Source organism: Poecile atricapillus, chromosome 28, assembly GCF_030490865.1.
Source record: "Poecile atricapillus isolate bPoeAtr1 chromosome 28, bPoeAtr1.hap1, whole genome shotgun sequence".
Classification (NCBI taxonomy): Eukaryota; Metazoa; Chordata; class Aves; order Passeriformes; family Paridae; genus Poecile; species Poecile atricapillus.
Genome location: NC_081276.1, coordinates 694,784 through 711,490, shown reverse-complemented (window position 1 = coordinate 711,490; position 16,707 = coordinate 694,784). Strand labels below are relative to the sequence as shown.

The 16,707-nt window shown below is 62.8% G+C and overlaps 2 protein-coding genes across 4 annotated transcripts; one reads left to right on the top strand and one right to left on the bottom strand.

Annotated features, from left to right (window-relative positions):
- The first annotated feature begins 4,120 nt into the window (after positions 1-4,120).
- On the top strand, positions 4,121-11,597 carry TNFAIP8L1 (TNF alpha induced protein 8 like 1). Of its 3 annotated transcripts, none has more exons than XM_058858782.1 (2): positions 4,121-4,478; positions 9,922-11,594. In XM_058858782.1, the coding sequence occupies exon 2, from the start codon at positions 9,924-9,926 to the stop codon at positions 10,482-10,484; it is 561 nt and encodes a 186-aa protein (XP_058714765.1). In that variant the 5' UTR covers positions 4,121-4,478; positions 9,922-9,923; the 3' UTR covers positions 10,485-11,594. The 3 variants fall into 3 exon arrangements, with proteins under 3 accessions (XP_058714765.1, XP_058714767.1, XP_058714766.1); XM_058858784.1 differs by lacking the exon at positions 4,121-4,478 and adding an exon at positions 6,066-6,339 and having other exon boundaries at positions 9,922-11,597; XM_058858783.1 differs by lacking the exon at positions 4,121-4,478 and adding an exon at positions 6,378-7,684 and having other exon boundaries at positions 9,922-11,596.
- A 795-nt stretch (positions 11,598-12,392) lies between these two features.
- MYDGF (myeloid derived growth factor) lies at positions 12,393-16,323 on the bottom strand. The gene is made up of 6 exons (XM_058858785.1): positions 15,688-16,323; positions 14,726-14,776; positions 14,425-14,486; positions 14,090-14,171; positions 13,464-13,536; positions 12,393-13,168 (listed from the first exon to the last, which is right to left on the bottom strand). The coding sequence occupies exons 1-6, from the start codon at positions 15,865-15,867 to the stop codon at positions 13,089-13,091; spliced, it is 528 nt and encodes a 175-aa protein (XP_058714768.1). The 5' UTR covers positions 15,868-16,323; the 3' UTR covers positions 12,393-13,088.
- Between the last annotated feature and the right edge of the window lie 384 nt (positions 16,324-16,707).

The following is a 16,707-nucleotide window of genomic DNA, read 5'->3' as shown; positions in this document are numbered from 1 at the left end:
GCTGGGGGTCCCTTTGTCCCACAGGGTGACACAAGGACCCCCTCTGACGATGTCGTTTGTCACTCAGGCTCCCCAGGTTCCCACTCAACAGCTTGGATGGAATTCGGCCACGAGGGATCCCGACGCCTTGAGGGGCAGCAGGACACCCCCAAAACGTGGGGGAAAGCCAGATCCATCCCTGGTGGCATCATCCCCACTGTCCACAGCGGGTGACACCGGGGATCCCATCCAGGGGGGCTGGGAACAGCAGGTTTGGGGGGCTCCCCTTCCCCGAGCCCCCCAGCGCTGAGCGGAGCACGGGGGGCAGGCGGGGGGCACGGTGTCCCCCAGGGCAGTTTTTATCCGATGGAGAGTGAAGCAGGGAGCAGTAACAGCATCTTCTGCGAGGGAACAGGAGCAATTAGCTAATTGCAGCGGTGGGCGCCTGCCCCGGCCCCCCCGTGCGGCCGAGCGGGCTCCGACTGCCGCAGCCGCAGCACTTTGTGTTTAACCTACATTTGCTTTTGTCCCGGCCGGAGCGCGCCCGGGGCTCTGCGCTGGGCTCGGCTCAGCTCTCAGGGTCTCTCTCAGCAGCCCCCAGCCCCAAATGAAGCAGCCAGGGCTCAGCTGAGCTCGGGAAAGTGGGTCACGCTCAGGCGGGCCGCACAGCAGAGTCCCCAAGACAGGGATGGAGGTTCGTGTCCTCCCAGGGAGGGGAATCACAGAAACCTCTTCCCCAGGGTGCGTTTTTCCCCTGGAGCATCCTCCTCCATCCCTTCCCGGGAGGACGGGAGCGCTCGCAGCCTCTCGAGGAGCGGCACTGCCTGACAGCTTCGATCGAGCTTTAATTAACTAACGAGGCTCGGCGTTCCCCGCTCTGTGAACAAACACACGGAGGCACAGGGGGTCCGATCCAGCTGTGACACCAGGCCAGATGTGCAGCGGGGAGGGTGGCAGTGGCAGTGGCAGGGGACTGCTCTGCTCAGCGCTGTGGCCTGGGGACCCAGGAGATTTCTTTGCCCGAGGGAGCACCGGGAGCACGGTTTGGATACAGCCCCGGGAATCAGGAGCCGCAGCCTCAGCCACGGCTCGAGGACAGTCCCATGGTCTCACCAGCTCCTCTCGGGTACTGCCAGCACCCCTAATCACAGCTCCATCATCCCTTTCCTTCCATCCAATGCCGGCAAAAATCCTGGAGCATCACTGTGATAACTGGGCAGGAGAGCGTGCCCTGCTCGCGGTTCTCCTCCGGAGCTGGTGCCTGCCAGGATGGATTTTTTTTTTACTGGGATGGATTTTTCCGCCTCGGCTGCCAGCGGGGTGGCTCGGCCCCGGGGAAGGGGCCGAGGGAGCGCAGCCGGCGCCGGTGACGCGGCAAGAAGGGGCCATTGTGGCCAGGCACAGCTGTGCGGCGCGGGCAGGGAGCAGTGGGAATGCAAAATGCTGGAGAGGGAAGGGCTTGCGGGATCCACCACGGGGGTTCCCCCACCCCGCACGTGCCCCGGTGACAAAAGCGGCTTTATGGGGAGCGACACCATCCCCTGTCCCAGGAGCTGCCGGGCTCTGGCATGCGCCATCACGGGGACAGGTGGGTGCTGGGGACACCCTGTCCCCATCCTGTCCCCATCCTGTCCCCATCCTGTCCCCATCCTGTCCCCCTGCACACCCCCGGCTCAGCCGAACGAGCTGTTGGGGCCTCTCGGAGCCAGGATGTGCCAGCAGCAACCTGCTCTGACGGGCCGGGGCCCTCAGGTGTCCTGGCAGAGCGACACCGGGGACTGAGGGAGGGCAGAGAGCGGCTCCCAGCTCCCCTCGGCGCCCCGGCGGCAGCGGATCCTGTTTCTCCCGCTGAGCTCTCCTGAATTATTCAGGCTCTGCCTCCCGGGGGATGCTCCCCCCTGCCCGCAGCCGAGCCCCCGCAGCGGGCAGGAGGGAGCAGCCGGGACTGGCGTTCCTGGAGCTGTGCTGGGTGTCCCGGCGGGATGTGCCGCGGCAGAGGGATCGGGATGAGCCGTGCCGCCTCCCCGAGGACGGGCGATGCTCGGCGGGCAGGAGAGGAGCCTCTGCAAAGCCCCATTTCATTTCCCTGAAAGGAGAGGAGGGACGGGGGGAGAGGCCGCTCGGAGCTGGCCCGGATCCTGCTGCTTCTCTTTTTTATTCCCTGTTTTCATGCGGAGCCAGCTCCCATCCCCGCTGACCAGCAGCTCCATCCTCGCGGCAGCGCCCTTCAGGCAGGAACGAGGATTTGTGGGGGCTCCCCCCGTGAGAGCCCAGCCAAGCACCCCCAGCCGCTGCTCCGGGGCTGGAGGGAGGTGCGGAGCTCTGCAGGACGTGGGGACACCCCCGACATCCTTCCCGAGCTGGGAACTGTGGGATCTGGGTGTTGGGCACACCGAGAAAAGCTGCGGGGGTGTCCCAGCGATGGGAACGTGGGGTGGGACAGTGATGGGGGTGCAGGACGGGGCAGGAATGGGGACACAGGACCCGGATCCTCGTGGCCCCCGGGACCAGACGAGCCCGGAGCGGGATTTGTGCCGGGCACGGTGGTGCCACAACTGTTCGGAGGGGTGGCGACAGCTGCTCTGGCTGTTCCGGCACGGCCCGGGACCAGACCAAATCCTCGGGGATACTGGGAGTGGGGGCGATGCCCCGGGGGTGTCGGGCACTGCCGTGGGGCGGGGGCAGCAGGACCGGGGGGGCTGGCGAGGATCTGGGGTTCGCTTTCCAGCCGCTGCGTGAGACCAAGATTCAAGTCAAGGCTCCCGTTAATCCAGACTTTAATCCGCTCTAAATCCCGTTTTTAATCTGTTTAATGCCACCTTTGGGAATTAGGATCTCGTGCCGCGGCTCCTACCCTCTGAGCCGGGAGGAGGAAGAGGAAGGACGCTCCGACACCCCCGGTGCTGGGGAGCTCCGAATCTCTGGGGTGTCGGGGGGTCCCCAGCACCGGGAAGAATTGACAGCCACGACCCCCAGGCCGAATCACTCCCGCACACGCTGCTCTCGGCCGGCAGCGCCCACGCCTTCCCCTCTTCCCACGGGTGTCACATCCCCTCGTGAGGCCGCGGGGAGCAGAGGAGGGGGAGCTTTGCGAGACCCCGCGGCGCTGCCCACGCTCAGCCCGGTCCGGCAGCGCCCTCCTCAGCTCCTGCCCGCCAGCGCCGCGGAGCCCGCCCGGCGTCCCGAGCGCTTCCACGCGTGATCCTCTCACCCAGCGTGTCCCTGTCACCCAGCGTGTCCCTGTCACCCACCCGTGTCCCTGTCACCCAGCGTGTCCCCATCACCCACCCGTGTCCCCGTCACCCAGCGTGTCCCTGTCACCCACCCGTGTCCCTGTCACCCAGCGTGTCCCTGTCACCCACCCGTGTCCCCGTCACCCACCCGTGTCCCCGTCACCCACCCGTGTCCCCATCACTCACCCGTGTCCCCGTCACCCACCCGTGTCCCTGTCACCCACCCGTGTCCCCGTCACCCACCCGTGTCCCCGTCACTCACCCGTGTCCCCATCACCCACCCGTGTCCCTGTCACCCACTCGTGTCCCTGTCACCCACCCGTGTCCCTGTCACCCACCCGTGTCCCCATCACCCACCCGTGTCCCTGTCACCCACTCGTGTCCCTGTCACCCACCCGTGTCCCCATCACCCACCCGTGTCCCTGTCACCCACTCGTGTCCCTGTCACCCACCCGTGTCCCCGTCACCCACCCGTGTCCCCATCACCCACCCGTGTCCCTGTCACCCCGTGCAGGCTGCGGGGGCCCCGTGCCCGCCCCCCGCGCGTTACCGGCTCCGGCCCACGCGCGCGGGACCCACGGGGGCGCGCCCGCCAGGCCCCGCCCACTCCCCGTGCAAGCGCTCCCATTGGCTCCTTCGTAGCAAGCCCCGCGCTCCCATTGGATGGCGCTGCCCGCTGGACACGCCCCCAGCCCCGCCCCCGCCGCTCCCGGCCCCGCGCGGGACTTGGCAGCGGCCGCGGGCGGGAGGCCCCGACCCGCCGGGAACCGGCACCGGGAACCGGGCACCGGCACCGGGAACCGGCACCGGGAACCGGGCACCGGCACCGGGAACCGGGAACCGGCACCGGGAACCGGGCACCGAGAGCCGGGAACCGGCACCGGGAACCGGGAACCGGCACCGGGAACCGGGCACCGGCACCGGGAACCGGCACCGGGAACCGGCACCGGCACCGGGAACCGGGAACCGGCACCGGGAACCGGCACCGGGAACCGGGCACCGGCACCGGGAACCAGGCACCGAGAGCCGGGAACCGGCCCCGGGAACCGGGCACCGGCACCGGGAACTGGCACCAGACATAGGACATCGGGCACTGGTAGTGGCTGCGGGGGCCCGCCGGGCAGGGAGAGGCGCCGAGGGAAACGGGACCCTCCTCCCGCCCCGTCCCGCTCCTCCCGCCCCGCCCCGTCCCGCCCCACCCCACCGGGGGCACCGGAGCAGCCCCGGTCCCGGTCCCGACGCCGCTCTCCCCGAGGCAGGCTGCAGGTAAGGGCTGGATCCCCCGGTACCTCCCGGTTCCTCCCGGTACCTCCCGGTTCCTCCCATCTTCCCCGGTCCGTGGGGGCGGGTGCGCTCGGTACCGGCCCGTTTCGTGCTTGCACTGAGGGGCGAAGCCTCTCGTTCCTCACCCCGGGAATCATCCGTGTGTGTCCCCTCCCCGGTGTCACCGGGAGCCCCGGGGGGAAAGGAGGGCTTGGGGAGCCGCTGGGGGCGGGAGCTGCGGGACGCGCAGAGCCCGGAGCTGCCCCCGGCAGCCCCTGGATGTGCCTCAGCTTTCCCAGGTGGATAAAACACGGGGAAAGGGCGATTTCCCCCCAGATCCAAGGGACATGCGAGAGCGCAGGGGCCGGTGGGTGCTGGATAACGGGAGCTGGGAGGAGGCACCGGAGCCACCCCCGTGGGGCTGTCACGGCCCCACGTGCCAGGGAGGGCCCGGTGCCCCATGGCAGCACTTGGCTTCGAGCATCGCCCGTCCCTCCTCCCACCCCTGCGCTCCAGAGGATGAAATCCCTCGATTCCTGGAAAGAATAATCCCTTTGGAGAGGCCAGAGCCGTCCCGGGGCAAGGGCTGGGTGTAAAACCTCCCAACCCTGACTGATCCTCCCCTGGAGCGGGGACGGATTTGGGCCATTTTGGGCCGTTCTTTGCTGACTCCGAGGTGTTGGATCCGAATTGTCCCATGGAGTTTTCCTCCCTCCCAGAGCGACTTTGTCCTCCTGATCCCGGGGCAGGAAGCATGTGATGCGCCCTGGCCCCCGCCGCAGCCGGACAGACGGACGGATGGTGGTTTGGCCTCAGTTTCCCCCCTCCCAGCCTCTGTTTTCTACTTCCCCATAAGTCTCCGTCTGCTCCGAGCGAAGGAGAAAGGAAGTTGCTGCCAGAGAGAGCAGCTTGATGGCAGCTGGAGAAAGAAAAGGAGGAAATGGAAGGGAAGACGGATGCTCCAAAATAACCCCCCCTTCCTCCTCCTCCTCTCTAGAAAATAACCCCCTTCTTCCTCTTCTTCCTCTGCTTTTTCTCCATAAAATCCCCATTTCTTCATCTTCCTCCTCTTCCTCCTCCTCTTCCTCCTCCTCTCCATAAAATAACCCCCCTTCCTCCTCCTCTTCCTCCTCCTTCTCTCCTTAAAATAAACTCCATTCCTCCTCCTCCTCCTCCTCTCCAGTTTGGCAGCTGCCTGCCCCCCGGGGCACGGTAATCCCAGGGGAATTCCTCGGTGCCAGAGCAGATCCTGAAATCAGCCCTGCCGTGTGTGATCCCGGCTCCACGCGGATCCCGGGATCCCATTCCCACGGGAAGCGCTGCCGGGGGTTCCCCACCCACGCCCGGGGTTGGCATCGCCGGAGCCCCCTCGGCCGGGGCCGCTCGGTTCCTTGCACAGACACGTCGGAGCTGCCGGGGCGGATCAGAATTCCCAGGCAAAGCCGAGAACCGTCTCGTTCCCGTGGGTGCAGCGGGTTCCCACCGCAGCGGTGCCCGCGGAGGGAGGTTCGGGGATGGGAGCTCAGTCCCCGGTGCCAGAGGAGGGGGAACAGCGGCGGGGCCATGCCGAGCGCTGCTCCGGGAGCGCTGCTCCCGCAGAGTCCCCGCTCCGCAGCCTCACCTCGCCGGGAGAGGAGCTTTTCCCCGGACCCTCGAGGTGTTTACCCTGCGGCTCCTCCCGGCCTCGCCCCGCTGGGCACACACGCGCCCGGGCCGGCGTCTCCGGCTGCTCTTTGCACCCATGGCAACCCCCGGCACGCGTCCTTCCTCCCGCTCCTCTTCCTCCGCTCTCCCCGCCGGGAACGGGGCCTGGGAACGCTGCCGGGGCTCTCCGGTTACTGCCCGGCGCTCCGAGCCGGCTCCGGTAATCCAGGAGGGTTTAATTAATTAATGGGGGTCGGAGCGCGGGGAAAGCGATGCCGGGGGATGGAGAGCGGAGCAGAGGGATCCCATCCACCCGCCTGGCGTTCAGCCACGGGGCCGGGACACCGGGAATGAGGAGGTGCAGAGCGGGGATGTTTCCCAAAGCGGCCTCTGGGATGCAGAGAAATCCAGGGAAATCGCCGCTATTCTGTGTTTAATCCTGATGGGAAACGATGTTTCCATGTCGGAGGAAACTTGTAGCAAGACAATCCAAGTTACTGCGGCCGCGGTGGGAAGGTGGAGGAGGGAGAGGAGGAGGAAGAGGAGGCAAAGGTGCCTCTGCTCTGAGCTGGAGCTTTGTGGAGCCTCCCCCTCTGCGCTGCTCCATGAATTATTTAAGTGCTTTTCCTTTCCTGCATGAAATATTCACCTGCTGCCAAGGGAACTGGGGGGACCGAGCCCACAGAGCCGCTGCTGGGAACCAGGTGAAAGGGACAGGCAGGGAGAGGGGTCTTTGGGGAAGGTAAAAATGAGAATTGGGATGGTGTCACTGCTGGGTTTGGCCCCTCTTCATAAAGGAGCTCTGGACAGCGCTCACTTGGCAGCTCTGCCCTGGTGCCACCAGTGCCAGGTGACCACAGGGTGACAGGATCCTGTCTTCCCCCCTCAGCCAGGAGCTTTCACTGATGCTTGTGTCCTCAGCGGGGTGGGAGAGGTTTTTTGGGGGAATCAGGTCACAGCTGGGTGAGGTGCAAGGCCAGCGAGGGGAGAGCCAAACCAGAGATGGGCACGACACACCGGTGTCCCCAGGGGACCCTCCTGTGGCCCAGGACACCCCAGCCCTCACACCACTGCTCAGGGCTGCAGGACTCCCCAAAAGCCTCCAAAATGGGTGGAAACCCTCCAAGAAAGGGCTGTAGCTGTCCCCAAAGCCACGGTTGGGACCACAGCCCTGCCACACTCTTCCGGAGCAGGGAGGAACTCGGTGACAGCAGCACTCGGCTGCTCCAGTTCGGAAGAAGAAGAAGCTGTTTTTTAGGGCGTTTTCATGAAAAAGAAGAAGGGGGTGGGGGGCAGTCTAGCCCTGAGCCGGGCTGGAAACTTGAGCGACAGGAAGGAAGCGAAGTGGGTTATTTCAGGCTGCAGTTGGCTGCTCGGGGCAAAGCTCGACTCTCGCACTGATAGCAGCCCCTCGTGAACAATGGGGTCGTGGGGCCCTTCCCAGCAGGAAAACGGCTCGTTCCGGTGAAATCGGCTGCTGCTGCTGACTCAGCAGGTCCTGGCAGGCCGAGTGTGGTGTGGAGGTGCCGGGGGAACCGTCCTGGCACAGCGGGAGCCAGCAGGAGGTGAGCCTGGCTTTCCTTGGCCTTTGCAGGGAGCAGCCCATGAAACCGACCCTGGGCACTGGAGAGGGAACTGGTTGCATTTTTGGGATCCCCATACCCGCCTGTACCACTTTTGGGGTCCCTTGACCCCCCCTCATAATGCTTGGTGCCTCAGTTTCCCCCCTGGAGCGATGCTCCTGGTCCCGGAGCAGGGGAGGGCTGTGAGCAGCCGGGTGTTATTTGGTGCAGGGAGCAGAGGGTTGATCCATTATCCCAGCTGGCATTTGCGAGCAGGACTTGGCACTTCCTATTTTTCATGTGCTCTGGAGGTGGAGTTTGCACTCGCTTTATGTCTGTGGTCACACAAGGGAGAGCTCGGGTGTGGGAATTCCAATTTGTCCAGGCACCGTTCCCAGGGCACCCCACGGTCCTGGGGAGGGAAATTCCAGGCTGTCAACACCACAGCAAAGCCCGGCTCCTTCCGGCCAGGATGCCTGCTATGGGTGAAGGGAGCACCCTCGCAGCCAGGGCAGAGGGGATGGAGCTGCCTCTGCCCATCCTGCCCATCCTGCCCATCCCTCCCTCCAGGCTCCGCTCACGGATGCAGCCATTGGGAATCCACCAGCCTGACCCGGGAGCAGCTGTCACCAGGCTCTGCATTGTCATTTTTGTCTTATTAAGTGCAGGAACCTCAGCTCGAGGCTCAGGCTGACAAAAATCAATGTTTTCCCATGGTAGGAAATGCTTCCAAACCTCCGTGTTTTTCCTGAGGGCTGTAAATAACCCTGCAGGCGGCAGCTCCGTTACTGCCCCCAGAATTCTCGTCCCCACGGAGCCTTGGCTGCCCTCGGCTTTGGGAGCTGATGGCTGGGAGGTGCTCGGGGAGCCGGGGCTCAGCACCATCGTCCTGCCCGGGGGAGCTCGGCCACAGCAGGGGATCCCTGAGGAGCTGGGATTTGCTCCCGAGCCTGGGGTGTCCTGCAGAGCGGTGGGAGCAGAACTGGGGATCCCCAGAGGGGTCTGGGATGTTCAGCTTGGCCAGAGGGGAATGACAGAGCTGCCTGTGATGGGGACAGACTGGGCACTGCCAGGGATCCAGGGGCAGCCCCAGCTGCTCTGGGCACCTGTGCCAGGGCCTGAGCTCCCTCTCAGGGAAGAATTCCTTCCTAACATCAAATCTAAACCTGCTCCCTCTCCATGAGCAATTTATCCCAACCCATCCTCACACCAGCAGCATCCTTCACCTGAAATATCTCCTCTCCTTCACCTGAAATATCTCCTCTGCCCTCCCTGGGGATGGATTTATAGGCTGATCCCGTCCTGCTCTGCCAGGCTGTCCATGCCATGTGCAGGCTCTTGCATAAGCAGCTCCCAGCTCTGCCCATCCATCCCGCTTGTTTTCCCGCTGTTCTCCCCTCCCTGTGATTTGTAGCTCTGCGGTTTCCCAGGCCAAGATGCATCTCCAGGGTCGGCGGCGTTTTAATCGTTCCCAGCAGAGTTTAAAGCCGTGCTCTGCCCCAGGTGATGGATTTGGTCCCGCCGGGATGTGGGAGTTGGGCTGGAGCTGAGGCTCCTGTCGGGGTGAATTATTCACCTCCAGAGGAGGCCGGGGCAGCGGCAGAACAGGTCTGAGCTTGTGTGGGTGTTCCAGTGCCAGGGAAAAGGGCTCCCATGCCATTGCTGGCTGCTGCAAACCGGCTGTGCCGCTCCAGCTGCGGCCAGCAGCGGGTGGATGCTGCACATGGCATCGGGGGGTGACTCAGCTGCCACCTGGGCTGTCCCCAGCTCACCCTGCAGGAAATGAGTCAGGTTTTAAGGAAGGAAAAATGTTAAAACCATGGGGCAAGAGTCCTTCCTGCACGGGGAGGAGGGAGGGGTCGGTGACAGGAGGGACACTGCGATGGAGGCTCACGGCTCAGGTAGGGACACCCCGCTCGCTGCAGCCTCTGCACGGTTTGGGACAAGGAAGGTGGCAACAGCCTGAAACTGGTGCCACCAACCAAAGCTGGGGCTGAGCTCAGCTCTCACCTGCCCTGGCACCCAGGAGCTCCCTCAGTCTCGCCATTGCCTGGGGATGCTCTTTCTCCTGCCAAAAACCTGCACGGGGAGGTGAGGAATGATGGAATCATGGAATGGTTTGGGTGGGAAGGGCCCTTAAAGCTCATGGAGCTCCAGGCCCTGCCATGGACAGGGACACTCAGGGGAGATGGGGACGGAGCAGAGCAGGGACTGAGCCGTGTGTGCCTCTCCCCTCACAGAGATGGACACCTTCAGCACCAAGAACTTGGCCCTGCAGGCCCAGAAGAAGCTCCTGAGCAAAATGGCCACCAAGACCATCGCCAACGCCTTCATCGACGACACCAGCAGTGAGATCCTGGACGAGCTGTACCGGGCCACCAAGGAGTACACCCGCAACCGCAAAGAGGCCCAGAAGATCATCAAAAACCTCATCAAGATCGTGATGAAGCTGGGGGTTCTCTACCGCAACGGGCAGTTCAGCCCCGAGGAGCTGCTGGTCATGGAGCGCTTCCGCAAGAAGGTTCACACCTTGGCCATGACGGCCGTCAGCTTCCACCAGATAGACTTCACCTTCGACCGCAGGGTCATGTCCAGCGTCCTCACCGAGTGCCGGGACCTGCTGCACCAGGCGGTCAACGGGCACCTGACGGCCAAGTCCCACTCGCGCATCAACCACGTCTTCAACCACTTTGCGGACTACGAGTTCCTGTCGGCGCTGTACGGCCCGGCCGAGCCCTACCGCACCCACCTCAAGAGGATCTGCGAAGGGGTCAACAAGATGCTGGAGGAGGACAACATCTGAGGGTGGCCCAGGTGGGCTCTTGGCAGCTGGACTCTGCCCCCCGTGAGGCCGAAGATGCGACGTCTGCTTTGACCTTCACCGGGCTCGCCATCCCCTCTTCATCTCTGCAGCGCTCACTCGTGTTCTCCTCGCTTCTCCAAGACACTGAACCTCTTGACTTTGTCTCCCCCTCGCCCAGGGTCTGCAAACCCCTCCCTGTGCTGGGCCCAGCCCTCTCCATCCAGGGCATCCTGGGATGCAGGATCCTGCTGGACAGTTTGATTCCCTTTGCCCACCAAGTGCCTTTAGCTCAGAGTCCAAGGATTTGGACTCTTTGCCTTGAACTCTGTTGTTGTAACCCTCTAGGGGGAAACTGAACCAAAGACTCGCGGTGTGAGGCACCTGTGAGGTGTCTCTGAGCAGGTGGGACATTGTTGAGATGAACAGTTTGAGTCTCCATGACTGGAGGGCTGTGGAACTCCGTGCTTTTCTTCCAGCAGCTCCACAACGCGATGGGAGCAAATCCTGCTCCGGACTTGCGCTGCCTCAGGCAGGAAGATGCTTCTGCACTGGCTTTGGTGTCCTCAAAGACAAATCCCTGAGAGCAGGAGGATTCTTCCTTGCCTGGGGGAGGGCTGGGGGTGCTGCTCCTGCCCTGGATCCCAGGAGCCACCCAACACCCAACTCCCACCCCCGGTGCCACCTGGCAGCTCCGGCGCTGCCCTTGCTGGTCACCCAAAGCTCCCCTGGGATTCCATCCCTTTTCCATGCCCTTGACTGAGTGATGTTGGTTTTTAGCAAACTCTGTAGCCCTGATGAGTTATTTCAATAAACTCACCTGTGTGGCCTGGGAGCTCTGCGAGGTGGTTCCAGCAGTGGTGACAGTGACAAAATGAGCCCTGGGGACGGCTGGCTTTGCCCCCAGGGGGTGGTGGCTCTCTGTGACCTGGGCTTTGTGCTGTCCCTGCTCAGTGGCCCAGCAGCTCCTGGATCTGTGTGGACACAGGGAATGGCTTCCCAGTGCCAGAGGGCAGGGTTAGATGGGACATGGGGAAGGAATTGCTCCCTGTGAGGGTGGGGAGGCCCTGGCACAGGCTGCCCCATCCCTGGCAGTGCCCAAGGCCAGGCTGGACAGGGCTTGGAGCAGCCTGGGACAGGGGAAGGGATGAGTTTAAGGCCTCTCCAAACCCCAACCATTCCATGATTTTGTGAGATCCTGCTCCCAGCACGTGCTCCTCTGCATCCTCCCTGCTCAGGAGGGCCCAAGGCAGAGCCCTGGCAGCAGGAGCAGGGGTGGCAGTGGGACACAGCCTGGAGCAGGGATGTTCTGGCCACTGCCAGCACACTGAGCCTGGCCCTGAGCACTGAGAAGTGTCCTTTTAGCATCCAGGACACCACACAATCTCCACTGGCCTTATCTCCAGGCCTTCTTGTGCCTCCTGCTCCCTGCTGGATGTCTCCAGGCACAGGCACTCCACTCCTGCTCCCTTTCACCCCTGGCCCTGATAACTCAGCCTCAGAAGATCAAATTAATGACACAAAGGCCCCGTGTCTGTCATTTCCCAGGCCTGGCTGCAGCTGTCACAGGTAATTGTGTGGCACAGCCTGGGCTGGGGGCACAGCCCGTTCACAGGGGGTGTGGAGAACACCAGGAGCTGCTGCTGGTCCCTCAGGAGGGCAGGGCTGGCCTCTCCTGTCCCCCCTGGGCTGCTGTCAGGAGCGTGCTGGACACAAACCAGAGCTGGCAATCCTGGCAGGTGTGCTGGGATGGGGCTGAGGGATGCCCAGCCAGAATTCTTGTGTGTCCCCCCCTAACCCTCTGCAGCCCCCAGATTCCCGGGGGACACCTCAGCTCCTCCCGACCAAGCAGCAACAAAGTCCAGCCAGGTGCAGAGGGGAGGAACAGAGCAGAGCAGCTTCAGACCAGAGCACGATGCTTTATTTCTTTATTTGTGCTGCATTTACTCAGGAAAGGAATTGCACATTCCCTGTTATTACTCTGGATAAGAAAAAATTCACTTTTCTGTAGGTATAAAATAGTCCCGTGGTTGCACTGAGATGTGGAAGTGTTGCCTGGATTGATTCCTGATTGTGTCAGAATAAACTGCTCTGCCTTCCCCCACCCAAGCCCAGCTCTGGATCCACCCCAGCCACACACTCGCCATGGAATCAGAGCTTTGGCCAAATCCCTCCCTCCCCCTCAATTAATTATTTCCTCCTGTCAAGCTGGTGGAGGGACAAATCCCATCTCCCCTCCAGAGACTACAGAGTTAACAACTTCCCTTCAGCAAGGGAAAAATCGCTTAAATCCAGGCACTTATCTCCCTGCAGGCTCTTCCCAGGCAGGCAGATAAGGAGCCCCTTTCCAGGGAGCTGTGCTCAGCAGCTCAGGCAGGCAGGAAGGGGCACGGGAGGAGTGGGATTTCTCAGCTGCAGAGCACAGAGTCACTGACACAGGGCGGAACAAATCCGTCCTCACCTCCAAACCCCCCTCGCGTCGGTCCCCGGAACGTTTCAGTACGGAAAACAGAAAAGGTTTGGCCAACCAAAAGCAAAAGCCTGCAGGAAATTCCTTCACTGCCACGCTGGTCAGGCAGAGCCCCCTGCCCAGGGCTGGCCTGGGGGTCACAGCTCGTCACGGGGGGTTTTTGCTACGATCACGAGTTTGGACAGCTCGAAACGGAACTTGCCTTCCCTGTGAGACACTGGGGAGAGAGAGAGAGAAGCAGATGGAAAAGCAGGAACAGAACTGCCCCACTGGGCCCTTTCCAGGGTGTTTGGGCACTGCTCTTCCCGCTCCTGCACAGGCCAGGCTGGGGAGAAAGCCCCCCCTTACCCTCGGAATTTAACTGGGATGGGACCCACGAGATCCAGCTGCCAGTGGTGGATGGAGAGCACTGCACCCCCAGCTCCACGGCACTGGGGGATATTTGAGTTTAAACTGGTCCCTGGCCTGTCCCCCAGCCCAGCCCCTCTCCCACTGCTCCCTCAGGCTCAGACCTGTTGTTTCAGTGATCTCAAATTCTTCCTGTTTTAAGGGGATGTCGCTCTGGGCACCCACAGCAGCCTGAGACTGAAACAGGAAGGAAGGAGCTGTAAGAGGCAGTCCAACAAGCCACAGCATTCAAACCAAGCCAAAACAACACACTGACAACGAGTGGGTCTGTGATTTCTGTGCCGTGGAAGAATTAAGTGCACAGAGGAAATGGGAAGGAAAATCTCTGGCTGTTTCACCGTTTCCTATTAAACCCCGGCCTCGTGTCCTCGGGGTGAGTGAAAGCCTCACCCCTGGAAACTGGGAAATGGAAGAATGAGCCAGACAAAACCAGCAGCAGAGGTTTGATTTGCTTTGTCACATGCAATTAGTTGAGGCAATCCAAGCCTCCCTTTGTGCCCTGGTGCCTTTGGAGCCCCCTCCCAGCAAATCCCTGTGACTGAGAGGGCAGGAGCACAATGGAGCAGCCTGCCCACCTGCAGCCCCTCTCCTGCCTGCCACCAGTCTCTAATTAGGGACATGATGGAGCACATTTTATGGCACAGATGTCTAATAAATGTTTTCCACGTCTAATTCATGTTTTATAGCAGCCTCCCACACTCCTGCTTCCCCGGGATCAGCTGGGACTTACATAAGCCATGGCATACTCTATCTTGGCTCCTTTCACTTCAGCTTTAAACTGGGTAAAGAAGAGATAAGACTTCCCTTGGGGCCTGAAAGAAGAAAGCAGAGCCTTTGTCAGCGGCACAGAGGGTGGAGGTGCAGAGGAGTGAAGGATTCCTGGCTCCCTCCCTCCCCCCACAGCCACCTCTGGATCTCCTGCAGCTTTTGTGCAGAGATCACAGAATTCATAAAGCAACAGCTGCACAAAAAGCCCCCAGAGCCAGAGCACCCCCGGGAGAGGAAAACCCTCCCTGCAGAGATGCACAGAAGGGTCCCTGTGGCTGCCCCCTGCTCAGGACACACCTCCAGACGGAGCAGGAGAAGAGCCCGCTGTCCTCGCTCACCCCGACGTTCATCTGCCACTGCTGCACAGGAGAGATCCGGAGTCAGCGTGGGGAGAACCCTGCAGGGCAATCCCTCCCCTCCAGCTGCAGCAGCAGCAGCTCCAAAATAACCCAGCAGCACCCCCAGCACTCGCTGCTGGCCCCCTCTGCCCCCTCCTCGCCGCAGCCAGGGCTGTGCTCCCACACAGAACAGCTCAGAGTCTCTTCCCCTCTCAGGATGGGAAAAAGGAGCTGATTCCAAGGGGCCGTGCCCTGCTCACCTCGTTTGTGCCGCCCTGGGCCGAGTAGGTGAAGGTGCAGCCGTAATCCCCCTGCCAGAGAGAGGAACAGGAGCAGCCGAGCTTCAGCACCAGCTTTTCCTCCACACACTCCAGGAATTGCTGAGGTTGGAAAAGCCCTCCACGACCACCAGGTCCAACAGTGCCCCAGCGCTGGCCAGGCCAGCACTGAGCCCTGTCCCCAAGTGCCACATCCACACGGCTTTAAATCCCTCCAGGGACCCCCCAGTGCAGCTGTGCCAGTGCCCCACCTCCCTTTCCATGAAGAATTTTCCCAATATCCAGCCTGAACCTCCCCTGGCACCACCTGAGGCCATTTCCTCCTGCCTGCAGTGCTGGGGTGAGGACTCGTTTTTGGGGTGCCCAGGGACCCCCACTCCGTTCTGCACTGGGGCCCTTCCTTTGCTGAGCCCCCTCCCATGAGGATCCTCCTTTCTCTGAGACCCCTTCCCCTCTCCCTGCCCTGGCTCATCCCTTTGGAAACCGCCCTTCTCCTGGGGGGCTTATCCACGGCAGGTCCCCATCCCTGGGGGTCTCCTCGCTATAGAGACTGTCCCACCATGGGGACCTGCTTTCCTTGGGGACCCCCGGGGACTCCTTCCCCTCCAGGACCCCCCCTCTCTGTGGAGGCTCCCTCCCTCCTTGAGTACCCCCGTTCCCCCGGGATCCTCCTGCCTTTGTAGCCCCCTTCGGGACCCCCTTCCCCTGCAGACCCCCGTTCCCCCCCCTTCCCCTGCAGACCCCCGTTCCCCCCCGTTCCCCCGTTCTCCCCCCGCCTCTTTGGGGACCCCTCTCGCCCCGGGGACCCCCCCCACCCGCTAGTCCCGCCCTCCCTCGCGCCCAGCCAATCCCCACCGCAGGAGTTATGAGTGACGCGGCGCGCAGCCAATCAGCGACGCGCACGTACCCTCTCCGCTCCCGCTCCCTCCCTCCCGGCCGCTCACCAGGCTCCGGGAGAAGGAATGAACCTCCCCGCCGGGCCGCACGTCGAACTCGGCCGTGCTCGGGTCCGCGCCCGGGGCCGTGCCCGGTTCCGCGGCCGTCCGGGCCGCCAGGCACAGCAGGGCCGCGGGCACCAGCGCGGCCCACGCGCACCGGCCGCTCCTCCCGCTGGGCGCCGCCATCTTGGAGAGGAAGCGCGGGCTATGGCGGCCGGCAGGGGCCAGCCCGGCGGCGGCGCGGCGGCCATGTTGGGTGAGGGCAGGAGCCCGGGCGCGCCAAGCCCCGGGGACCCCGGAGGGACAGCAGGACGTGGGGACATCGAGGACAAGGGACAATAGGACAAGGGACACTGGGGACAGGAGGCCCTGTGGCCAGGGGGCAGAGGGACCACGAGGATAAGGTGCCTTTGGGACAAGCGTCCATGGGGACAGAGGACAGCAGGATGGCCGAGCTGTGAGGGAAGGCCTGGAGGATGCTGAGCACGGTGAGAGGGAGCATCGAGGTCGGATGGGGCTTGGAGCAGCCTGGAAGGTGTCCGGGAACAAGAAGGGCTTCAATTCTCATCCCACCCAACGCATCCCGTGAGGCCACGATTGTACCACGAGGCCCTGGCTGCGTCAGCCAATTAACCAAGGCACTTTTAATTGCTGCTTGCTGCACAGGAACAGACGTTTCCAGAAGGAGACAGCTGTGGGCTGGCAGGGTGAAGGGAGGGAGGGCTGTCCTGGCTGTGATCCCTCCAAGAGGATTCTCCAAGATGGATTTACAGCCTTGTTTTGGCCAGCACAGACACACCCAGCGCCTTCCTTGGACACCCCACTCCTCCTTTGGGGACCCTGGGATTCCTGAGCTGCTCCGGTTCCTCTGCACGGCCCAGCACAGAGATCCTGACACCCCCAAGCACCCCGAGTTCCCCCTGACGTGGCTTTCCCACAGCCAGAGCTGTCCTCGCACCTTTATCCCACCCACTTTGGGAATGGAGATGCCAGGAAGTTTTCCGTTCAAGCATCTTTCAGGGCAAG